This window comes from Anopheles merus, chromosome 2L (genome assembly GCF_017562075.2).
Source record: "Anopheles merus strain MAF chromosome 2L, AmerM5.1, whole genome shotgun sequence".
NCBI lineage: Eukaryota > Metazoa > Arthropoda > Insecta > Diptera > Culicidae > Anopheles > Anopheles merus.
The window spans coordinates 10,812,106-10,838,982 of record NC_054083.1 but is presented as its reverse complement, the minus strand read 5'-3'; the positions used below and the strand labels follow the sequence as shown (position 1 = coordinate 10,838,982).

General features: G+C 40.6%; 1 protein-coding gene across 1 annotated transcript; it reads right to left on the bottom strand.

Annotated features, from left to right (window-relative positions):
- Positions 1-11,494: 11,494 nt before the first annotated feature.
- On the bottom strand, positions 11,495-13,037 carry LOC121594348 (tubulin beta chain-like). Its single transcript, XM_041917512.1, has one exon. It carries the CDS (start codon positions 12,899-12,901, stop codon positions 11,576-11,578), a length of 1,326 nt encoding a protein of 441 aa, XP_041773446.1. The 5' UTR covers positions 12,902-13,037; the 3' UTR covers positions 11,495-11,575.
- Positions 13,038-26,877: the final 13,840 nt, after the last annotated feature.

Below are 26,877 nucleotides of genomic sequence, written 5' to 3'. Positions count from 1 at the left end.
AAGAAACAGTTGAAAAATATGCGAGAAAGGACCAAACACCAGCAAAAGCTTTTCTTATTTCTGCATCAGTTCATTGAATGAGTTTATGAGGTTGAGCAAAATATTAGTTTTTTCTTAAGTAAAAGAAAAACTTTAAAAAATGCTATTAGAGCTACATCAGAGCATTTTTCTGACAACTTCCCTATTTCCCCGCCTTTTAATCAATCACTTCCAATCCATGGACAACTACACGCCTATAGTAATCATACAAGATACAGTCTTTACCAAAGACACGCGACACTCGTGTAACGCGAATTAATTTTGACAGTCCACATAGGTCTGAGGTTCAATTTTTTGTTCAATGATTGTCAAATGCAATAAATCGCATTTTGCTACAAATTTGAAATCTACAAAAAGACAGAAACAACCTAACGTTCTACACAAAATGTATTAAATAAGTAATGAAGGGCAAAACAGCACTAAACTTAATAAAAAATACTATTTATCAACTACATTTTGGCTGAAAAACGTAACATACGAATTATATGTAAATCCATGATACATGATTGTTTCGAATTATTCACGTAAATCGCGGAAAGACTGTACTTAAAAAACGGGGTTTCGCACGTGTCAGAAAACACGTGTTATTTTCGCACGAATTGTTATCAAACAACATTTCCAAATAACTTTTAATAGTTAAACATAGTTTAGAAGCGGCTACGAAAATTACCTTTCAAATGCTTTCAAACGAACCAATTGTTAACCAATTCATAATGTACACCCAACAGATGCTGGATATTCAACGGAAGAGTTCTGTGTTCTGTTTTTATCACTCACCACACTTATCTTGGCATATCCATTGTGCTAGTTTCATGCTTGTCCCCGGTTGCTGCACATTTATCTAATGTCAATCGGCTCGCGGGAGACTTTAGGCAATTTGAACCGCAAAAGTTTTTCACTTCCCCGCACGGCTAAAGAAACTCCCGCAAGTCGTTTCATGTTGCATTAGAAACCATTGAAAGAAACGTACTAATGATTTGGTATGCAATTGCTCGCGGATTACTTCCGCTTGCGAAGTTTGTCCTTTGGTTGGCTTCTTCGTGCCCGATGTAGTGCCGGTTCGCAGCGTTCGCCACAAACTTAAGAAATCCTACTTTTGAAAACTCAATTTACCTGCTTTCTAAGCGGAAAAGCAACGCGCCAAACAAACTTTCTGTCCTCTTGCGCGATACGCAAGCGTCCCTCTGATGGAGAGCCACCGCTCAAACGAACCAAATATCAAACCCGTTAAACTTTCCAAATAGCTTGCACTGCAATCGTGCAGCAGCCGAAACCACAGCCTCACTCGTTGCATAAACTTTTGCTTGCTTTCGAGAGTACTCGTGTTTTTATCGATATGTCGTTTCCGTGAATTATGCTCAATTGTTTGAATTTGTTTGGAGTGCCATTAGCAACCCTTTACGTGTGGAAAATCATTATTTTTGAGCACCTTTGAGTGTGTGAGTACGTGTTAGCGGAAGAAACGACAAGGTAAAGAAGATATTTTTTAAATAATTATCTTTCCGATAAGCCATATAGACAATACAACGTTCAAACTGACCAATTACATGACAATAATCACAAAATTATGAAAAACAAATTAACATTCAAACTAACGAAAAAAATCCATTTTATAAACCTGTAAAAGACATCTAAATAACATATCCATGTCTAAATGCACACACTAGCTTTGCGGAATGCACATGCAATCAAACAACCACCTCAAGCCAGCTCAACTCGCTAAAATGTTTCCAGTTTTGGTGGGCCACTTCTTGTTACCAGCATACGGTCCCATGCATGCGACCGACAGCTTAAAATGCCCACCATTTGCCGCTATGCTACCGTGCCGTACAAAAATAATGAGATTATAAATATTTCATGACTCGCTGTAGTGATAATGCATTATAAATGTGTGAACATCGTAAGTAAACCTAGGCGAACTAAAGCACAAAACTGCAATTGCGACTCGACATGCTGACTTGCGGTTAGTTTGTTTTTCTTCCTGTCCCTGCTAGCTTCTGTGCATTCTTCCCATCACCCCTATGTAGCTGAGCGGTACCATTTGTCGTAGCTAACTCACTTCCGCTGCTGTTGCTAATCGTGGGCCCATGCTGGTAGATTATTTTTTATTCCAGTTTATCATCCTTTTGTCGTGTCATTGGGTGGATGGGTGGCGCACTCGCAGGAAGCACTAATAGCAGGGCAAAAGTACGTACAATGTGACTGTCGTCGTCAGCACCACCCTTTAAACCGGATAATGCAATTTACCTTCTGAACAGTTGGTCGCCTACTTTATATTTTTGTCTTTGTTATTTCGGCATCATATCAAAATGTGCTATTTTATTATAATAATTTTGTTTGCTCACCTTTGGCAACTAAACCAGCAGCCATTATAATTTTATTTGCTTTTTGTGCAAAAATATAACAATTTTACAATTATGTCATCTAATTGTGGGAGGAATTGTGTCACTTTGCGCTTGGGCAAACAATATTTGAGCAAGTCATTTATTCACCCCAACTTAATTCCGTGTCAAGTTATATTACCTCATGTCCGCACGGTTTCACGAAACGACGTTCTTCGGCAACAAACCTCGTGGAATTAGTAAGCTATTATTATCCTACGGAATATGGATCACGGAGCTCAGGATGACGCAATATACATTGACTTCCAATCTGCCTTTGACTGCATCTCCCACAAAATACTACTAAAAAACTAAAACTAATTGGTTGGTTAAAACTAAAATTGGTAACACTAAAAAACTTGATTGGTTTTCATCCTGGGTGGAGTCCTATCTTTCGAACCATACCTACCAAGTGGGAATTGTTTCACAACGATCATACACGTTGACTAGCATGTCTGGGGTTCCGCAGGGGAGCAAACTTTGACCATTCCTTGGACCAAGCATTCTGCCCGTGGGGTCATATCTTGCCTATGCCTATGATTTAAAGATTGTTACTGCGACCAAAACACAAGCAACTGTCAGCGCCTGTAAGAAATGCTCGACCTATTCGAAGATTGGTGTATCCGAAAACGATGAAAGCTGTGTCCAGTTAAATGCCAGACTATATCCTTCACTAGAACACGTCACCCGATAATTATGTAATCTCTAATATCTCGTTGACGCGCACATCCTGCATACGAGGTCTTGCTAGAATGTAAAGACAAGTTTTATGGCGTTAGGACTTATGATGCAAATGTGTAAAGAAAATGTGTCCATGATCCTACACAGTGGTGATGTAGGGTATTGGAGGGCCTAGGCGGTAAGACGAGTTTAGGCTCTCTTGAAATGAGCGAGTGGGGTTGGAGAGGTGGTACTGACATTTAGCTTGCTGTTGGGAGTAAGTCTACCTTAATTTGAGATGGGGGAGGAGGTTGCTCCTGAATTGACGGCCATGGGGCCCCAACGATCATCGGTCACAAGCCCTACTACAATTGTTGCAGGCCGGGGTGGGCCGGAAGGGGGTGCTAATGATTCGCCAGCCTCGGGACCCCAACATCCATCCTTCCCCTTGGAGTCCCTTGGCGCTAGCACTCTGTCCATTTTTACATAGATAGTGCATACTATGGACTACCGATCTACGGGGCCCATAAATCTGTGTTAGATTCGCCGCTAATCCTATGTGCCTAAAAACCGTATATTGCTCTAAATTATTAATTAAATTAACGTACGTAATACGGTCCAGGCTAACGCATTTTTTTTTATAAAACAGTATAAACTACTTTTCCACATAATTTCTCTAAAAGAAATGTGTTAAAATGAGCTAGCTTTATGTGCACATAGTTTTATTGCAAATGTAGATAAAAAAATGTAATTGAAAAGTACGGAATGAGCCCTTCGTACTTTTATAGAATTGGAAAAGGCAAACCTAGACCAAAAACAGTGGATTTAATAAATAGCAATTGCATATGGCTATACGGATAAATGCATCCAACAAGTGATTAAAATGTTTCTTATGGTGTCAATGATTCCATCAAAGTTTGTAATTAATCGTGCATAAAAAACTACCGTTAAAAATTTCTCTGCGACAAAACAGACAAAAAACCGCATCATTTTTTAAATCTAGAGGGTACATCAGTATTACAGACCTCAACGAACACAGTTAACAGATAATTATTTTTGAATGAAGCACTGTTATTCACATGCTTTGAATGATACAGTCTACAATTTACATTCATGTTTTCAATGCATTTTACATAACTGCCAGATTAAGTTATATTGAACACAATATCTGATACGTGCTTCACCATGAAATTGTGATTGTCATATGTGCCTATAGAAAAAGAAACACAGTTTGATACCAATGCTTTTTATTAGCACATTGCACGTACCGAGTTTCGTCAAACCATCATTTGCAAGCCAATTGATACGCTGCTTCCTCTCCTTAACCACACAAAACACAAACGGTACTGCGTTTGGCGAACCCCCGGTAACATGACTGTAGAACAAACATTGCGAACCAACCTACCGTGAAACCGATGTCACCGCACGTTTTCGTAGTGTATGTAAAAGGCGCAACGGCTATTGACGAGCGGTAAACACTAATTGAATGAAAACGGAATGTTTCATCTACCGGCTTCACCGCGGCCCTACAATCAAACCAACATCATCCATTCATACCTGCGACTCAATGCACCCGCGGCAAACGTTGTTGGAAACATGTTATGGGATTAAATCGCTGATGATTACGTTCCACTTTGCGCGATCCATTGGTTGAGCTTTGAAGTCAATTTAGCAGAATGAGTTTAACCATTGTAACGCCCGGCAGCTTGTGGGTAGCATTTTGGTTATAAAGCTCGTTTCACGAAAAGGTATATTCAAAGAAAACACTTCATCTGCGCGATATGGTCGTGTTTGTGACGATTCATTCTGCAAAAGGATATTAACCTTCAAACAAGCTTTTTTCTTCTGTTCACATTAAACTCAGATCAAACGACGTCCGTAGAACGTGGGCTGAAGGAGTTTTACATTTACTCAGGGACTCATACGGCAGACGACAGCAAGGCCGGAAGGAACATTATTTTGATTCAATTTGATTTTGATTGATTATAAATATTTTCATATCTTGAACATGATATGGATACGATGGTTTCGAAGTTTATTTGATTTCATAAAATATTGTTTGTACAAATACTCAACCTTTTTTGGAAAAATACTATAAATGTGCCGTAATAATGGAATAAATAAATAAATTGAACCCTTCTGTAGACACAAGTAAACGTATTCAAGCATCAAATCTATACAAAGTGATACTTATATTGCATTATCCTAAAAGTGTCTGATCGTTTTACCAATAACAGGAATATTTAACCATCGTATGCGTACCGGCAGGAAGCAAGCGATAACATAATAAATATGTAACAATACACGTTCCTTAAGCAGCCCTTCTCCTTCTAACTTGGAACCAATAAAAGTATTTTCCGGTCAAAATTTGGTTGTTTAAAAATAAATATAACACATCAGCTCCTAAGATGTAGTACTACGTAAGTTCCTCTACTATTTATAAACTATTACTTATACATATAAAATCACATAAAAATCTACAAGGCCACTTCTATAAAATAACTAGGGCTTAGCATTATGAATTACATTGAAGCGAAAAGACCACAAGTCTAGAAGTATTTCTCCTAAATTGGCATTGAACCGACAAACCGACGTGGTACTTGCGTTACAAAAGTGTCCCACACGAAAGTACTATCAATTGCAATTGAGGCGATCACTTCTGTCAAAATGAGCTCTGCTCGCAGATGCTTAGATTTAAACAACTTTTCCAAATACAAATTGCGAAGGAAGTGGGAGGCAAGATTTTATAAGAACAATTGGACAAAATTCCAAGAAAGTTATTTTATAGGTTTTCAAAACCAAAACAAAAGACGTTAGAAGTGGATAAAACATTGCGCGTTGGAATTTGAAGAGAAAAACAAAAGAGAGGTTTAGCAGTTTCTCGTCTGTATCAAATTAGCAAGCTATGCATTATAGAGATGGTGCTAGAGTTTCATGCATTTTGATTTGAAGTATGGGGACAACTTTTGAAGCTAATTTTTCAAATAGTTATAAGTTGGTATTTAGGTTATGTTAGGATTAGTTAGATTGATTTTTCTGAATAAAAACTTCATTATACAGTGAACCCTCTCTTATTTGACACCTCTCCAATTTGAGAAACCTCTCTTATTTGAACATTTTTCACAGTCCCTTGATTTTCAGTACATTTTTGTCCCTCTAATTTGGAAAACCTCTGAAATCTGTATCCCTCTTATTTGTGTATGGTGTTGCCATGGTTATTGAAAGATGTATGCTCAAATTGGCGATTCTGTTCGCATTTTCCTATAGCAACAGTTAAGGCTGCATACTAAATGTTCTGTTTCTTTCTAGTTTGTATGGACCTTTCATTCACTTTCAGCCTCTGTAATTTGAAAACCCCTCTTATTCGACAGTCCCATCGCCTCTCAAATAAGAGAGAGTTGACTGTATATTAAATTTTGATTTTGATAATTATAATGATTATAATGATTTATAATAATGGGCCCCTTACCGTTATAAGTTTGTAGGCTGAAATTTCAGCCTGTCAGCTGTTTGCATTGTATTGCAGTTTCCGAGCAGCTAACAAAGTGGGTATAGTATGCAGGTGGGATTATCCCAAGGTGTATGAATTTAGAAGGCTTATTTTTATCGCTTCTGCTTCTGAACTTTAATGCACCTTGGTATAAATGTGAACAACACCATGTTTTCGAGCAGGTACTCGAATCTAATTCTAGCTTTGAGGCTAAAATAATCTAGACTGAAAATTGCAGGCTAGTTTTATGTGTGGTTTTGTATGGAGTGTTTACATGATTTCAGCCTCCAACTGTCAAACTCCATACAAAAAACTGACTAGAATCGTGAAGGGCCCCAATGCTCGTATATTTCAGCTCCCTCAAAACATTCGTAGTTAAAACCAAATCTTTGACCTACCTATCACATCACGAGAGCATTATTGTATTTAAAAATAATACCGAGTATACTATTTCATCTATTTTCCCTTAATTTTTCCTTATTTTTCCTTAAGCGAATCAGAGGCAAATGTTTCATAGATCGTGCTAGTACAAAAATCGGAAATTCAAAAATGTTTCTAGTTAGATTGTAAATGTAAATAGTTTTAACAAATAATAGCTGAGCAAATACAATGACATTTATTGTTTAAACAATATGATTGATGCTGACACTAAAATATATCTAAAAAACTTCCTCTTTTCATAACCGTATCGAAATTCTATCCAGGACATTGCTAAAGTTTTAAATGGTAGAACTTCTATTCCAGAACAATATAAATGAATCAGATTTTCTACAAGACATGAAAAGAGGATTTTACTGTTATGTTGAATTCTTTTACTGGAATAAGCCATATTTTTGAGAAACAATTGCCTTGAAATGTTTGTTTCGCAGTTTCCTTTTTTATAACAGTTCTTCCAAGTCTCGACCAAGTTCTTAATATCATTAGTTATTTTAAAACCAACATGAGTACCAAAGGTAGTATAATATAATTTTCAATTCTATATTTGTCAATTTTAAAATGTTCCTTTTCTTATAAAAGTAAAAACAAGTTTAATATAAACTTCTTACACTAAATTGACAAATAATTTAAAAAAATCCCACCAAATCTACTGATTTACACACATGCAAAACGACCCTATTTAAATGAAAATTTCGTTTTGAATTACGCCATCAAACTAGTTTTTTTTATCACGAATGATAAAATTTAAGAAAGTCGACAAGCATCCAACAATAATAAAATAAATCCGAATATTCAATTTGATTTGTGTTCCTCGCTTTCTACTACACACCAACTACATAGATTAATAAACAATATCATACACAAAAGATTCCCTTATGCTTAATCAATATAGTAAATTTATTCATTTTTAATCGCCATAACAAAGTACATATTTTGAATAGTACATCAAGCCTATATAGGTCATAGACAGGTGTTCCTCAAGGGGGCTTTCTGTCACCTTAAATATTTAATCTATATACTAAAGATATTCCATACCTGAAAAACTGTGAGCAATACTTTTATGCAGACGATTTTACGCTTTCGTCCTCAGCGAAAACTCCAAAAACAATTGTTAAAACTCTAAACACTGCATTTAAAAATAGTGTAAATATTGTACAAAATGAAATATTCATTTAAATGGAAGCAATTCTGAACATATCATCTGCACCAGATATAGCTGATTTCGAAAGCTTCCTTGTACTGGACCAGGAACTACCTAGCGGTACAACACAGCTGCATTATACTCCGAATCTAACATATCCAAAACTCTAAAAATATTAGCCAGATTGAAATTAAACTACAATACAAAGTGCACAACTAGCCCAATACAAACACTAACAAAGCGGTTTTAAACCGGTGCATAATTCCCCAAAAGGAGGAAATTTTTCATCAAAATTTCGCTTGATACCATGAGATGCCACGCTTTCCCTTCGCTCATGAACTTGTTAGTGGGAATGAAATCCTAAATCCATTCTGTATGGTGGGAAATGCTGCAAAAAGGTTGAAACCCGCTGCAAAAGAGAATTGAATTCTTAAAAAGATAGATTAATATTACAGTTATTGTGTTTTTTTATGATAACGTCTGTATAAAGTATTATAAGCAGTGAAATTAATTTAAGTCGTGTCTTCTGCCAAGCCTGTCGCGACGGACGAAGCTGGGACTATATAGTACTTATATAGTACCAGTACTCACATACGCCTCTGAGACATGGACACTGTCCAAATCTGACGAGACCCTCTTGGCCGCGGTCGAGAGGAAGATGCTCAGAAGGATACTTGGCCCCGTATGTGTGGAAGGACAATGGAGGAATCGCTATAACGACGAGATATACGAGATGTACGGCGACCTCACTGTCGTACAGCGTATCAAGCTCTGCAGGCTCCGGTGAGCTGGCCATGTTGTACGTATGGAAACGGACGACCCAGCCCGTAAAGTCTTTTTAGGCCGTCCACAAGGACAGAGGAGGCGTGGTGGGCCCAAATTGAGGTGGCAAGATAGTGTGGAGGTGTCCGCCATTAAGGCCGAGATAACGGACTGGCAGACGAAGGCGCGAGACCGTGAGCGGTTTCGGACACTCCTGAGGCAGGTCAAGACCGCAAAGCGGTTGTAGCGCCGGATAAGTAAGTAAGTAAGTATTCTAACAAGAAGGTCTAAATTAAAAATAATTGTTTTCTCCTAATCAAATTACTGCTAAATTTTGCCCTTCCTAGACATCTAATTAGTTCCATAAGCCAAGATTGCTATTAAGATTGGAATTCAATGAGAAGAGAACATAGTTTCGTACCCAATAATGCGTAAAGCTTCGAACTATTGTACATAAAAATGGTAATTAAATATGTAATCAACTAACCTAACTAACTAACCATTACGAATTAAACATAGCAACGAAGTAAATAAAAACAACAAAGTTATGATTTTTAGAGACTCTGTACTTTTTTCAAAAACTTTAATTCAAAATATCCATTGTAAAAATTTTACCAACCAATATTCAAACGTATCAAAGCAAAAAAAATAAATGACATAAATGAGTATCAAGAACACTTGCACAATTATAAAATAACAAAAAATGTTATAAATTGGTATAAATGTTAGTAGTTTACTATCTAACTATACATTGTTGTGTTCAAATTGTTTACACTTCATGTTTGTGTAAATGAATGTCTACGGCCGACATTTCATTAAATCCTGAACAAAAATCGAACCTCTATCACGATATATGCACCCCGTCCCTGCGTCGCTAGGTACATATTTTGTAATTCAATGTGAAAAACACCCAACATCACCAACCTTGCCAATTAAGAACGGACCCAACTTCCCATTTTTACAAGCTTCCTGCTAGCGCTCTGCTTGCGGAACGTGTTTTGGTGAATATTCATTTACCATAAAAGCGCAGGGTACAGTTAATTTCATAAAAACCTGTCCCGTAATAAAGCACACACCTTGCGTAATCTAGTGTCCTCGTGAACGTGGAACATGAACCAAGATGAGGAAAAAAAGCCCATCCAATCTTATCGGTTTTTCGGTACGAACCATCAATTTGCATGTACGGTTGAAATTTTACGTTTTTTTCTGCACTGGTTAATTATAACTTCAGTAATCATATTTAAGTTTTCCAATAAAAATTAATCGGATTTATGATTTCATTTTCTGAAGCGTCACAAGATTGCCTACCACTCAATTTGTGGTATATAAAGAACCGGTTGATGGTCCACATGAATCATTCATTTTTTTTACGTTATAGGTTGTAGGTGATACATAATTTTGCTTTAAAACTAGTTTTATAAAAATACAGATTTGGAATCACATATGAAATGGAACACACATTGTTTTTGGAAAAACACATAAAACATATAACCCTTAAATATTTTTTTATTGAATTCACTTTTATCAGTAAATTCTCGCATAACTCACCAAAACCAAAACAAAAACAGTCAGACCACCAGACGTAGCTTGCAAAATAAGCAGAATGGGCATTATTGCAGCAAATATTAAATTCTCGTTCATCTCAAGTATTGCATAAGCCACTAGACGACATTCAGCGCTCCGTGAAATATTACCAAGAAGAAGCGCCCATAGCACAATAGCGAGGGAGAGAGAGAGAGAATTAGTTAGAAAAATGGGGTTTTAATATTGCTCTGTTTTGAGGGCTCTCTTGCAGTCCAATAGAGGTTAAGCATTTTTCTCAACATAATTGTCAACACGTCCTAGAAGCCGTCCCCCACACACACAACCGCATGCCAAGTGGGTGGCATCCGTTCCCTACCACCGAAAGATTAATTTCCCCTAAATGCAACCTCATATTTCATAAACCACCAACAACGCCACCACAACCATATCGGATGCGAAAAAGGAAAAGTACACTCAATTTCACTAACCTATTCCATCGTTCCGTGTGCACTGAACCGGATCGGTCAATATGTGTAATTAAAAGCCATTCGTCATACTATCCCCCAACTGCCCATTGGTAAGCTTCGCACAGTCTCGTTTGACTTCGTTATAAGGCGCTCTGTTATAAATGATGTCGGATATTCATCGCTGACTCGGCACAGAATTATTATATCTTGGTCGGTCGTTGTTTCTTCATTCCACCGGGCGGCCCGTTGCGTGTTGTAGCTCTAGCTACTGGTCAGTAGTGCAATGCGATGTGTCACGGGTAGTGACCCGTTCTGATCTCCCACAGCGGGTAGAGGAACAAAAGGGACATTGACACGAAATGATAATAAATTGCACATTCGAAATCACCCCGTTAGAAGAAAGGCCGTTAGTGTTTGATTTCGGTAACGGTGGTCTCGGGTGACCCATCAGCCGAAGCTTTACGAAGATATGTTGCCAAATTATGCGAAAGCAAGGAGCTAAATGGCCTCTTGTTTTTTTTTCAACTACAACAAGTAAATTGTAGACGACTCCGTTCAAATTATACTAATACTTGTCAACGTGCTATTAGAATTGCTTTTGTAGTTGCATGATATTTATTGTAGTAATAGTTTCCTAATTACTTGAAGGCAGAAGGGGAGGCTAACCCCCTCTCTATTCTTCATCATCATCTTGAACATCATCCTTGGCCCTGCCTTCCTCTTTGTAGCTGTCGTACTCCTCCACCAGGTCAGCCAGTCCTTTCTCCATCTCGGTAAACTCAGCCTCATCCATACCCTCACCGGTGTACCAGTGCAGAAAGGCGCGCTGTCGAAACATCGTCCCAAACTGGCCCGTTATGCGTCGGAACAGTTGAGTGATGGACGTCGTGTTGGCAATAAAAGTGGCGGCCATTTTCATGCCACGAGGAGGCACATCACAAATGGCCGACTTGACATTGTTTGGTATGAAGTTGCTGAACGAGAGTTCGTTCTTCAAACGCACACTGCCCATATGCTCCTCCACCGTGCGAGTTGACAATCGGCCCCGAAAGATGGCTGCTGCGGTTAGAAACGTCCCAAGCTGAGGGTCGCACGCTGCCATCAGATTGTTAGTACTGAACAGCTGGTACACCAGCTCCGGCACCGTCGTCTGTCGGTAGCATTCGGAGTCGCGAGCACAAAGCGGAGCAAGACCGGGCACGAAGAAATGTAACCTTCGATAGGGTACCATGTTTGTCAGCAGCTTCCGCAGGTCGGAGTTGAGCTGGCCCGGATATCGAAAGCTACAGGTGATACCGGCCATAGCCGATGCAATCAGATGATTCAAGTCGTCCAGATCCGGCACCGGCAGACGCAACGTGTTTACACAGATATCGTACAGCGCCTCATTATCCAAGCAAAACGTTTCATCGCTCGAACGTATCATCGAGCTGAGTGCAAATACAGAATTGTACGGTTCCACCACGACCTCCGATACTTTCGGCGAAGGAATAACGCTGAACGTGTTCGTGATCTTCCCCGGAAAGTGATCCTTCAAGTTTTCCAGCAGTAGCGTTCCCAGTCCAGAGCCGGTACCGCCACCGATCGAATGCACCAGTTGGAAACCTTGCAGACAATCACACCCTTCCACCATTCGGCGGGTGCAGTCCTCAATCTGGTCCAGCAGTTCAGCCCCTTCAGTGTGATAACCACGGGCCCAATTGTTGCCCGCGCTCGTTTTCCCGGAGATGAAGCTTTCCGGGGAAAACAAGGAGCCATAGCGACTGCAGCGCAAATAATTTAAGGTGCTCGGTTCCAGATCGGCAAAGATCGACCGTGGGACGAAGTTGCAGCACGGTGACTCATCAAAGTACACGTTGATACGCTGCAATGGTAGATAGTGCTGCCCTTCAAACTGACCTTCCGTATTTAAGCAGTGTTCGTCGCAAATGTATTCCCAGAAATTTTCCGCCACTCGATTGCCACACTGGCCCAGGTGAAATACTACTATTTCTCTCATTTTCTTGAAATGTTTTCTTTTTTTGGTTTTACTGTTTTTTTTAAATACTCAATAATTTAGACTGACTCATAATTTTCCGTCCCTCTACTTCATCAACCAAAACAGTACTAGTTTACATAGCCTACTGTGCAAAATTGACTTTGTCGCTAACATTTATCAAGCTGAGGGACAGTTGCGCAAAACATGTTGTAGTGAAAACATGGACTGCGAAAGAAATTATTGATCATAAGCTATTAATGTTACTAGACGAACCGTGTCCTATAGGGGCTAAACGGGTTTAATTCCCGATGTTCCCCACAGATGCAGAACTGGCATCCCCGGTAATTGCGAATTGAAAATACGTTTGGATACAATCATTGAACTCTAAAATCAACACCAAAAATAAAAACCCACATAAATAGATCACAGAGTTTGAAGTACCGAGCGTATGTCATATTTATTTCAAATTCCACCATTCTGCTGCCATCCCAGTTCAAACTAACTCATTCAAAATTGGCATTTATCCTAATACGATTTTGAATATTGATACATAAACTACATATTTTATTATCAACCGTCCGGATGGTGGCCAAACTGTGGCTGCAGAGTACTTTGCTGCAAACAGCGACCACTTGTGTCTTACGCGCCTTCCCTGCCTACCAGCTAATCAACTCCGCACGTACTACATACCCCGAGACGGGCTTGGCTGCACCGCCGAAGCGCAAGCACACGACCGAAACGCTCATTTCACATGCCCTCCCTTATGGCTCGTTTGGACGCTAGTACGCCCACAAACCTCTATTAATTCAGTGCAAAATTGATGTTCCCTAATTACCTGTGATTAAGATTGATGCTGTTTACTTGTGAGTATTGCTAGTATCGCTAGCACGCCGACAGCAAATGGAAAGGATAAAACATTCAACAGCATCACAACGAGCCAAATGGGATCCGGTGTCCCCGTCCGTCGGGGGAATACCGTAAATTGGAAAGTTAATTATTCATCGGGCCCACCCGGAAAAAGCGACATGGCTTGCGGGTTTGATTTGTTGACCGTGGCTGGTGGTGGTGTTTTTTGGCGTGATGTATAGTTTTCTTGAGCGGAACTTCTTCGCATACGGAATGAGGCCTGTACCGGCTAGCGAAACTTATTAATTACACTCACCGAATGCCGATGTGCCCTGCCAACTGTAGGAAACGCCTTACTCTTTGCGCTTTTAGATCGATTTCCTTTGCGCTGGGTTCAACTGTTGGCCAACAGAGGCGTACGAGGAAGGGAGGAAGGTCTATTGGGAGCAATGTAGAGCATTTGTGTGGTTTAACTTTTAAGGTCTGGGTAACGAGTTTTCCTAGGAAGTTTGTTTGGTTTGAAGAAGCATTTTTTTTAACTAAATCATATGCAAGTGGTTATTGAACTTGACACAAAATTGCTATTTGAGCTTAACAATTTTATACTGATAATTTATCACATAATTTGCAATTTAACTGATGTGGGTTTGAACATTTGGGGATAATTCAATTAATGTACACATTATAATGATTAATCCATACACATTTTAATTTCATTTGCTGCTTTGTTTATACGAACCTTATTTTTATCATGAGGGAGCTGTTTTGTCCGTGCCATGTTTATAATGGAGTGCTTTACAAATTTATTATTTAATCCTACCAGTCATTACCTTAATACGGCTTAAGGGTTATATATCATTGAACTAAAAAAACTTGTTATTCGACACTCGATTAAAGCTAAAATATGCTTCGTTTCTTTGTAAAATATTTCAATTTTTTTATAACGTACGTTTAACGAGAAAAGTACCACACATAAAAATTTTGGAAGTGAAATTGACATGAACAAAATTCAATGTTTGTTTAATTAACTGTTGCATTTATTGAAAGCCACAATGTTCATGTGTCGTGAAATCAATGAATGCGTTAATATTCAATGAGTATGTTTGATAGCGATCTTTGAAATGATATCACCATCATTCGAAATGAAATCATCATTAATCAAGCTTAAAAGATCATTGAGATGCAGCGAAATGCATCCGAGGAGAATTTTAAGAGTAACTATACGAAGTATAGCTTAAAAGTGTAATTCTTTTACGAAAACTAATATTCTATAACGAAATTACTATTCTATTACGAAAATAAAATTAATTGTGATTAATTGAGATGCGTGCCCCAGGCATGACCTCAAAATCATCCTGGGGGACTTCAACGCAAAAGTCGGTAGGGAGCCAATGTACCGCCAATACACTGGCTGTCACAGTCTGCATGAGCACAGTAACGATAATGGTAGTAGATTGGTCCAGTTCGCCGCAGCGAACAATCTGGTTGTAGGAAGTACCAAATTTGCGCGGAGGGACATCCACAAAATGACGTGGGCGCACCCGGATGGCGAATCCTTCAACCAGATCGACCACGTGTTAATAAGCCGCCGACGACAGTCGAGCCTGTTAAACGTCAGAACTTATCGAGGAGCCAATATCGATTCCGATCACTACTTGGTTGGCTTAGTGATACGTTGTAGAATCGCCCGCCCCCGCACCAATGGGGGCGGAGAAAACACGCAGCCTCGGCTCAACACGGACTCTCTAAGGGACATTACTGTCCAACAGGAATTCAAAGCCGCTTTAGACGAGTCTCTACTACCAGAAAACAGATATGAAACTACGAGCGAGAGGTGGAACGCTCTAAAAACAAAAATAATAAACTGTGCAAGAAATATACTCCCACCACGTCGTGGCAACACCAAATCTGGCTGGTTCGACGATGAATGCAGACAAGTGACCGAACGTAAGAATACTGCATACCGAGCAATGCAGCAACGGCATAGAACGCGGGCATGCGCAGAGGAATATTCACGGCTCAGACGCGAAGAGAAACGAGTTCACCGCTCCAAGAAGCATGCTTTGGAAGAGCAAAACATGCGGGAACTCGAGCAAACCAGAGAGGCGTACGGACCGACACGAAAGTTTTACCAAGCGATAGCAGGTCACCGAAACAACGTGGTACCTAAGGTAACCTGCTGTCGCAACAAGGATGGAGATCTGGTTAGTAACCAGCCAGAGGTCCTCTCGCGGTGGGCTCAGTACTTTGATGAATTACTCAACGACCAGTTAAACGAACAGCTAGAAGCGCCACTAGCAGATAGTGTCATGCTACTGCCACCTAGCATAGAAGAAACACGAAAGGCTATCCGTCGGCTGAAAAATAACAAGGCACCCGGAACCGACGGAATTGCAGCTGAACTGGTCAAGAATGGAGGTGCACGACTAGAAAACGAGATTCATCAAATTGTTACTGAGGTGTGGGATAGCGAATCGATGCCTTGTGATTGGAATCTCGGCATCATCTACCCCGTATACAAGAAGGGAGACAGGTTGGACTGCAACAACTACAGGGGTATTACGGTGTTGAATACCGCCTATAAAATATTCTCCCTGATCCTTCAGGATCGCCTTGTCCCGCACGTCGAAGAGATAGTAGGAAACTATCAAAGAGGATTCCGAAACGGAAAATCAACCACTGATCAGATCTTCACCATGCGGCAGATCTTGGAGAAGATGGCTGAATACAAAAACGACACATACCATCTCTTCATAGACTTCAAAGCCGCATACGATAGCATAGCCAGGGTAAAACTGTACGACGCTATGAGCTCTTTTGGAATCCCGGCCAAACTGATAAGGCTAGTTAGAATGACTATGACCAACGTCACATGCCAGGTGAGGGTGGATGGAAAACTCTCAGGACCTTTTGCTACCACCAAAGGTCTGCGCCAGGGGGACGGGCTTGCCTGTCTCCTATTCAACTTGGCGCTAGAGAGGGTCATCCGCGACTCGAGGGTGGAGACTACGGGAACCATCTTCTATAAGTCAACCCAGATCCTGGCATACGCTGATGATATAGACATCATTGGTCTGCGGCTCTCCTATGTAGCAGAAGCCTACCAAGGGATTGAGCAGGCGGCAGAGAGCCTCGGATTGCAGATAAACGAGGCAAAGACCAAACTGATGGTGGCAACATCAGCGGACCTACCAATAAATAATCCGAATCTACGTAGGCGTGACGTACAGATAGGTGAACGCACTTTTGAAGTCGTCCCACAATTCACCTATCTTGGGTCAAAGGTCAGCAACGACAACAGCATGGAAGCTGAGTTGCGCGCAAGGATGCTGGCTGCCAACCGGTCATTCTACAGCCTGAAAAATCAGTTCACCTCAAAGAACCTGTCGCGACGGACGAAGCTGGGACTGTATAGTACCTATATAGTACCAGTACTCACATACGCCTCTGAGACATGGACACTGTCCAAATCTGACGAAACCCTCTTAGCCGCGTTCGAGAGGAAGATGCTCAGAAGGATACTTGGCCCCGTATGTGTGGAAGGACAATGGAGGAGCCGCTATAATGACGAGCTATACGAGATGTACGGCGACCTCACTGTCGTACAGCGTATAAAGCTCGCCAGGCTCCGGTGGGCTGGCCATGTTATACGCATGGAAACGGACGACCCAGCCCGTAAAGTCTTTTTAGGCCGTCCACAAGGACAGAGGAGGCGTGGTAGGCCCAAATTGAGGTGGCAAGATGGCGTGGAGGCGTCCGCCATTAAGGCCGGGATAACGGACTGGCAGACGAAGGCGCGAGACCGTGAGCGGTTTCGGACACTCCTGAGGCAGGCCAAGACCGCAAAGCGGTTGTAGTGCCGGATAAGTAAGTAAGTAAGTAATTGTGACTATTAATTAATTATTTATTTTCCCAAATGACGGAAACAGACCATGAAACGATTCGTTTTGTAATAAACTTTTATGAAAGAATTCGTAGCAATTTCTTTTAATACGATAATATAGTCATGTTTCCGGTACAACCGCAAACCAACTTCAATCATCAAACGTGATTAACAACGATTAAACTTTGCCAGAAAAGTTCACAATCCACGTAGGTGGCCACCACTGGACGAGGCTCAGGCTCGGCATCAACCGATGCACCCAACCGACGCTGCATATGATTGGCTAATTAAGGGCATTATTCTTGTGCGTATAATCCTATTATCATCGCGAAACACCCCCAAGCACCCTAGCATCAAAGGAGATAAATCTGTATCCGGTGAAATGTTACGATTTCCACCATTATTTACCACATCAATACAATATTCATTAAATCCTTCCCATTACACTCGCCGCATACCGGTCCACGTCGGCGGACCTCCCAATCCACCGCCCAGTCTTAACGACCAATTTTTCCATCCAGTCCATTCCCCCACCGCCCCGTGTAGTTAACGCCATTACGGAGGGAGTCAACGGCTTGAATGTGTTAATGCCTGTTTTTGTACTCTTTTTCTTCATGTTTCACTGCTCCAGTGATCGCGTGAAAGGTGGTTGGGAGTATGGCCGGCCATCGAAGACAGGAGGTACGGTGCACTCCGAAACGGTCGGGCAAAACCGACCAAATCCACGAAAAAAACCCACACCGTCGAATGTTGAGCCGACAAAACGAACGGCACGATAATCCCTTAAAGCTCGGCGCCCAAACACTTTTGCACCCCGTGGCGTTTTCGTCCGGCAAGTTGAGGTGACCACATGAAGGTCGCCACCGATCCGCATGTGTGAACGTTTTGCAAACGACCGTTACCTCAGGTGTCGTTTGAATTAAAATTACCCTCCGCACCTATAGTGTGCTCTCCCTCCGCAGTGTTGAATTGCAGTGTATTGGAATTTTGAAAAATATCAATCCAGGGATGGCAACGAAAAAAAAGAAGCAAAATGCAAACGATTCCAAAGTGCTGGTAACCCGTGCTTTCCCGTTTTCGATGTCGCAAACCGGAACAGGAAACCGGAAAATGGCCTAGGATTCGGGTTTCGCGACCGGAAGCCAAAGTGTGCGGACAATTGGCAAAGCAGCACACAACAAAAGCGCTATCTGGGAACCACCAATCCGAAACGCCAATATTCCGGCCTCTGGTGTGGCCAAGTGGACGAGTGCGCGGTCGGGTACGCTGCTTGCGAATTAATTTTATTTTAATGGTGCTTTCACGAATTTAATTTCGCCGTCATTCACAAAACCGGGACCAATCGGTGGCGTGACCGAAACACGCAATGTTCAGCGCGCGAAACAAAGCGGGGTAAGTTTCGCAACCTCGCGCTCCAAACTCGGGATGAAATTTTCCGTAGGTGCCATTTGGTATCGATGAGATTTTTTTTTTTGTCGTTCTCTGCACCATACCGTTTACCCTCCGGAATGGAGGAAACTCTTTCGAAGGTTTCGAAGCCGCCAATATCGAAACGGTCACAAAACGATATTAAGCGTGCCCGTTGTGTCACAACGTACGTACGAAGTAGTGCCTGCTGCTGCGGAGAGATCTCATCTTGCGCCCTTTTGGTAATAGACTTTTTTCAACAGTTTAGCAATAAAATAATACTACAAATCGATGTCCTTTGCAATTTTTCTCCCCATACTGCTGCAATAAGAAGAACATCGAAGTGTAAATGAAACGAAAAACTTGGAACAACCGGACCATGAGCATTCCCGAATTTCACAAAAAGATGTGTATTGTGTTTAATAGAGGAAAGAAAAAGCTTAACAACATTGTTGCTCGACGTTGAGGAAAGAAATCAAGCATTGCACTAAGTGCACCCGGTATAGAAATTCCAGTTTAAGAAGGTGAAGTTTTTCAAACTCTTGCCATATAAAGTCAATGGTTCGTTACTTAATTCACTGGTGATCAACATGGTGATCAGACTCAACGATATCTCTTAGATAGAATCTACCGCCGTTGAGCATTCAACGCATGCAACCACCAAGACGTATCGTATAAGCTCCCATACAATTACAACTATTAGATATAACAAATAAGATCGCGAAAATAAAGTCTCTTGCAATTCAGCTCCCAAACCAAATGGTAATGCTGTATCATGTCGCGTGGTCTGATTATTTCCTTTGTTATCCGAATGGTCCGCCTTTGCAAAGACAATCGGACTTCGAAATTTATTTTGAAGTCTTAACAGTGTTTCTTTGTTGCGCCTGACAACACAAACCATAGTACATTCAACATAGTATCTTTAGCTATCTAACGTTTGCATTAAAAAGTGGATTTTTCCGGCTGCCTGTAGATAAAAAGAGAGATCATTTCTTTCCATGAACATACTTTGAAAGGTAATCATTAAAGCTTACTTGCAACCGGATTGATATCTATGACCTTGCGATCTGCCTTTCGTCAGTTATCCGGAATTTTGGCCGTGGCGCACGAAAACATGTGAGCAGTCATATTTTTAAGACATACCTTAATGTTTATTAATTCTTCTTTAGTTTTTGTGACAAAATTGATAGAATAGAGCTTTTCATGTTGGTCTAGAAAATTTAGATGGGACACATCTGGGAATGTTGAACAGCTTTCATTAAATCCTTAATTCGCTCAGGGTCGTCGGGAATCCGGAACCGGGCGTTCTTTCGATGCTTTGATTGTAGTAAAAAATTTAGTTATTTTTACCATACATGTAGCTGTTTAAATAACTACTTACTTATCCGGCGCTAAATAACTAATTAACGTTAAATTTCAAATTATCAAATGACGTGCTACGTGGTCTTTTTGCCATGAAATGAAGATTGTCCGACTTTTATGGGACTGCATAAATTTCATACTTTTTATCACATTTATGAATGTTGTTCCAAGATTTTAAAAGATACCGGTCTGATTTTTCCCAGGGACATAGATAAAGAGTGTCCTCAAAGACGTGTGGAGAAAGTTTTCCGATAAGTGGTATAGGGAACTGTCCAGGTTGCCCCATAGGCAGATAAAAGATGAAGGTGAGTACTCTCTTGAGCTATGTCCCTCCAAAACAATCGAACAGTTTTCATTTCATAGAAAAATTACCTCGTAGCACGACAATATTGACCAATATGGTTCTAATACCATTTGGTATCAGTTATTAAACGTCCATTGATTAGTTTGGGTGGTCATCTGCATATTACATAACCTACACAGCAAATTTTCTCATCCTGCTTCAGTAAAAAAAAATACTGAAACGGTTCAGTAATAGAATATTTTACTGATTTTCAGCATAAATGTCATTCATGATTTTTTTTAGTAAAATAATTTACTGAATGCGTTTCAGTAATACACATTTTCGACCTGTCAGTCAGAACATCAAAACAAAACAACGCCGTGTGCTCGTGCTCGTGATGTGTTAAAAGTTGATTTGATAGTCGCTTACAGGCACCGCGATAAAAATTCAGAGGATATTTCGGCTTGCGGAGTTAATTTAAAAGAATTGGCAGCCGTGTTGGTGTTTAAAATTTTGGCTACAATTCACGGTGCTTGCTAAAATTTCGTGTTGTCTGTGAGCGCTTATTGAACCATCAACACTTGTTGCGACAAAATACAGTATAAAAACTGTATAAAACAACATAAAACATGTATGAATATGAACTGAGGGACTGGCAATCTTTGTGCATCAATAAAAACACAATTTAAAATAAATATTTTGTCATTTTTTAATCGCTACTAACTACTGAAAAATCAGTAATATGAGAATGGATTTGCTGCGATTTCAGTACACGAGCTGTCATTTTGGTGAGCACCGGACAATCATTACAGAATGATTCAGTAAACATTCTTTTAACTGAAAAGAATTACTGAAATTTCAGCTAAAAAAAATCAGTAAAATTTTACTGAAGTTCAGTAAAAAATGTTTTCTGTGTAGGCTTAGTGCTCTACGGTTTAAATCAGCCAAATACAGTTGGTGGAAGGGTCTAACATATGTAGCATAGTAGTTTTGAAGATAACGTTATTGTTTTTCATATTTTTTGAATTACTTTAACTTTTAGAATTATCAGAAATGAAGAAGTAGTGGCAATTTACTGCCTTATCTGTCATTAAAGGCCTAATTGTGTCAATGCCGTTGTTCATTATTCAGATAGAAGTTACTGCTTCGAATTGGTTCGAATTCGAACATTTTTGTTCCGTAGTTACTGAGCATGTTTGAACATGTTAATAATATGAATCGTATCTTCAGCAAAGTAATGATTAAGAATTTGTGCCTTAAGCGCTCATGTATCCCCATAGCTGTCTAGATACCCTAACAAGTTCAACGGTTTTAAATATAAGTATTCCTTCTAGATTTTACCGTTCAACCGTTCAGACCATAAATTCAACCTTAAATTTGGACTCCAATGAATTTTATGAGAGAATGAAAAGCTATTTTTAACAATACGGCAAAGCCGTCCCTCCTGAATAAAAAAAAGAAGCTATTTTTACTTAAATTTACCGAATTTTATAAATGTTATAGGTAAAAATATCCAGCATCGGGGCCCCAACGTTCATCATTCTGGGGGCCCTTATCGCTAGGGTAAAAAAACAAAAAACAAAAAAATCTCTCTAATTTAGTTCCTGATATTTTTCAATTATTTCCTTACTTTAAAATATTTCTGATATTTAAATTGATTAATCCGGGCACTTAAAAAAGGCTTGTTTTATTGTTAAATAATTCATTTCGATGAAAGAAAGAGTCATGTTGATAACGTCTCAACATTCACTGTTACTACATTGTTTATAATAATTTATATTTGATAAGCTTGTCCAACCATTCATAGCCGCAGACAGTCGTACTATGACATTTGGTTATTGAAAGAACTGTTAGCGATGTAGTATTTGTCAACTATAGGATGCTAGTTGACAAATACTACTAGTACATAAAGAACGGTCTATACATGACAGTCGATATCTATTCAGCTTAGAACTAACCCTTATGATTTTAACATCAGAACATGTAATCGGTATTGCACCTTGCACCAGTGGAATGGTGTTTCGTAATTAGACATCTGGCTTAGATGCAACCCCGGCTGCATTAGACCACCGAGCCGCTTACATGATTTGAACCGACTTTTTAATGCCACAAAATCAGCACCCAAATTAGTCCAATTACTGATAAAGTTACATCATTAGCTAGCCACATGGCATGACAGTTGCACAAATCGAACACAATATTATTGACCTCTATGAGGCAGAACACACAGCATCCAACGTGTGGTATCTCTGCACGTGAAGCACCACTCCCAATTTGGTACCATCTATTCTATCTACCATCTACTAAAATTACTGCTGGAAAGCATGATAATAATTGTAAAACAACGGTGCGGCATAGCCATACGCTTTTTAATGCATCGGACACTGGCACACCGGCCGTACATAAGTGCTCCAGAGCAAACCACACTGGTAGCCAAGTGTCCGAAATGGGTACAACTTTCCGTTGCGAGTCGTGCATTCTAGTGCTCACCTACTCATTGTCTTTGCCGCCCTACCCTTTTAGTGAGACTATCCGTTTTATTGAATAAAATATTAACGTACCACGTATTACTTTTCGTTTCACGGCATTTATTTGCGCTGTCTTTTGCATTTTTTGTATAATGCTCTCTTCCCTCTCTTTCTACTCTCTCTCTCTCTCTCTCTCTCTCTCTCTCTCTGTCTCTCTCTGTCTCTCTCTCTCTCTATCTCTCTCTCTCTCTCTATCTCTTTCAACTAATCTTCTTCCGTAAGTGCATTTCGACCAGAGCACCACTGCTTAGTATCGCACAACCGGTAGCCACCACTATCGCCACATTTGCACAATCTACGCTTTGTTCTCGGAGCATCAGCGAACAGCCACTTTGCCGCTTTAACTAAGCTCTCCGCTTTCCATCGCTTTACAAGCATCAGCAAAAATGCCACCAGGATATGAAAAATGCAAGAATAAACAACACAGCGCAGGAGCATCGGCGGAGGCAAGGGGCAACCGTCCCCTGCTGTAAAATAGGAACGAGCCATGGCAAGCTGGCAACTCACTCCCACTCATGACCGGATCGAAAGAGGGGAGGGGGAGGGGGAGGAATGATTTTTCCCGTCAAGCTCCCTCATCCGACCACTTGCGGGACCCAGAACCACTGCTGGATTGCAGTACGAAACCGAGCTCGGTGTGTCATCGCGCGTTTTTCCCTATCTTATCGTGCAAGTAGTAAACTTTTATCGCACTATGCTGGCTGGCAGCAGCAGCAGTAGTCCTGCCAGATTGTACCCGAACCACGGCCTGGCGCTGGGAATGCAGGCGTTGCTTGTGCCGAAGCACGCCGACTGGCTCGTGCTGGGTTGACACCTGCGGTGCCTTCGGTACTACCTGGTTTAATGCACGCCCTGGTCGCCGGTCCGTTCATTCCGTGGCGTTATGGTTCTCCACTTTTTTCATCTGCTTTTCCCACTCCCTTCTGTGCGCGCACTATATAGCCCACACTATTCACTCTTCCCCGTCTCTAACGTCTGGTTGGCGTGGCTCGCTATCTTCTAATCCTGGAACTTCGCCAAGTGAAAAGTTTCCTAAGCTAGATTATTGCATTATATATGCATCGTTCAGCGGCGGTTCTTATCAAGAGCTTCGGCCTCTTACTTACATCAAACGTAAATTCACGGGGTGGGAAGGGGGGGAGTGGAAGATAGAGGGGTTAGAGGGATTTTTTAACCTCCTGCATGGATGCTTTTGCTTCTTTCGCCTTTTTTGGTGGATAAATGGAGGCAGATAAGTAGCATCCGTCTCAAGCATATGGGGCACCAAGTTGGTGCGGTTTTAGTAATCCGGCCCCTGCGTACCTTCACACATAAAAAACCCCGTATGTCAGTATGTTGGCAACAAAGAAATATATCAAATTTATAGCTTTTTTATCCTGTTTCATGTATCGGTAAACAGCCATGTTGCGAACTGTTCTGATTTTAAACTGACCAAATTGATATCAACATGTCCTAGAACTTTACAGTGGAACCCCTCATAACGAGTTTAATCCGTTCCAATGACTCACTCGTTATGCGGGAGGCAATTTGTATGAAAAGTGAAATAATTCGTTCGAGATCAAGAAAAGTGCAGGTACATTGAGAATATATACATCACAACCATACGGAACACCTCCAAGTGGCAACAGTAATTTAAGTAAATAATCCAAGTGGCAACAGTAATGCATTGTTCAATTTTTTGTATCAAAATTCTTGCCTACACGATCAAGTAGATGGAAGGAAATGGAGTAATTAAACTAAAAACACTATCTCACTTACCGAAGAAAACCCCGAGGAATGATTTATAGCAGCAAAACTCTCAGCTCCGCTATCTGATCTGAAAAGACTTGTCTGGACGTGGAGTGGACGCTCCCACACCCCGCCCCGGCTTTTTTCGATTTTTGTATGATTTCGTGAGTTTTGGACTGGCAGTGGGCGTTAATGTGTCACCTCCCTTACATTTAGGCTGATGCCCTTATCCAAAGTGCAAACGCCGATTTCACCACGCTAACACAACAAACACTCCCCTCAGTCACCAAACTCATCCAATCGGTAGTTGCCCCTGGTATTGCCGCCCTCCACAAATAGACTGGACCATCAAAAATAAGATTCGAGATGGTGTCAATCGTCTCATTGCCAACCGTCATTTTGCTGAACTTGTTCAGCAAAAGTACCGTAACCACTGCTGGATTGCTGGTCACACAAATATTCAGGGAAACGAAATAGCAGATCGACTAGCCAACACCGGACGTAATAATCCAGCCTGCTTCCATAACTTTCTTCCACTCTGTGACTTCATTCGCCTAATCAAAACCGTCATCGCCAATAGCTGGAATGGTTATTGGGTTAGCAGCTGCCGCTCTTTCCTGAGAACCATCAAGACCACAACACCACCATGGAAAGACCATCCATCACACCAAGACCAGAGAATCCTGTCATGGCTTCGTATTAGAGACACCCTGTCAGACACACCTTTTTATTGCAAAAATCTAGCTCACCACTAAGCAGTTTCTGTGACGTCGACATCACCGTCCGTCACATCTTAACCGAATGCCATGCATATACTGAACTACCCTGAAAATGAACTACCCGCTATAAGGTAACTGCAAGCCACCAATGACTTTACTATAAGAATGTTAGATTTTAAGATTCGAATTGATATACTATTTCAAAGAGGCGAATTAGGCCAATCGGTTCGGTCTCGATTTAAAAAAGAACAAATACTATAACTCACAACCATTTCATTGTAGCAGCGGATATCCATTAGGAGGATTCCTGCATGAGGAGAACTAGCGGGATGGTATTGGCGACAACACAAGCTGCATCATACGAAACTGTTTGAAAGTCACTTGACACTCGCATGGCCTCCAGTAGATGTACCATCTGAACACTTTTGCCATGGGTCTGCTTCATTTGACGAATGGTCATCAACCTGTTTCCTTGATGAATCAAATTTTCACGGATGAAAAACACTCCTTTGAATTAATCATACAAACAATAGCTCCTGAACCCAGCAGGAATTTAAGCTGATCCCCGGTTTGCATCGTATGTCTGGTTCCATCCGCCATGAACACAACTTGTCTTGATGCACTGACATCGTTGGATTTCGTTTTAATTCGTATGCTTCTCCTCAGAATTTTCAATTCAATCAAAGCGCTTGCATTCGTCGCCGAGCCACCGGGTCTTCATTAACTCATAAGTCAGTAAAGATTCGGGAAGGTTTTCCAATGCATTCATCAGGGAATCGTAGGACTCCAGAAGGCTTAAACATATAGCCGAGCAGACGTGAATTTATTCAAGTTTTTATCCAACTACCCGTCAAGCTGACCAATAAGGGTAATTTGCCAATTGTTGCACACCACCCAATTATAGCACACTGCGTATAAATTGTTGTTTATCCAAATATTTATAAAATATCGATGAAAACCAGTATTTTTCGGTTAATATTCAGCATTTCTGGCGCATATTATACTATTTTTAAGAGCATTTTTTGAATTTTTAAACTTAAACGAAAATATTTCAACTGATTTTGAAAAAAAACTAATGGATTTCTTAACCACTGGCATAACCGTAAAGAATTTTGCCTCGCTATTTAAGGTTTATTTTGCCCTGTGAACCACTTAAACTGCATATTATGATTGAAATCAAAGAAAAATAGTTAATTCTCTCAATTCGGTAGCAAATATTTTTGAAAAAATAATAATGTATG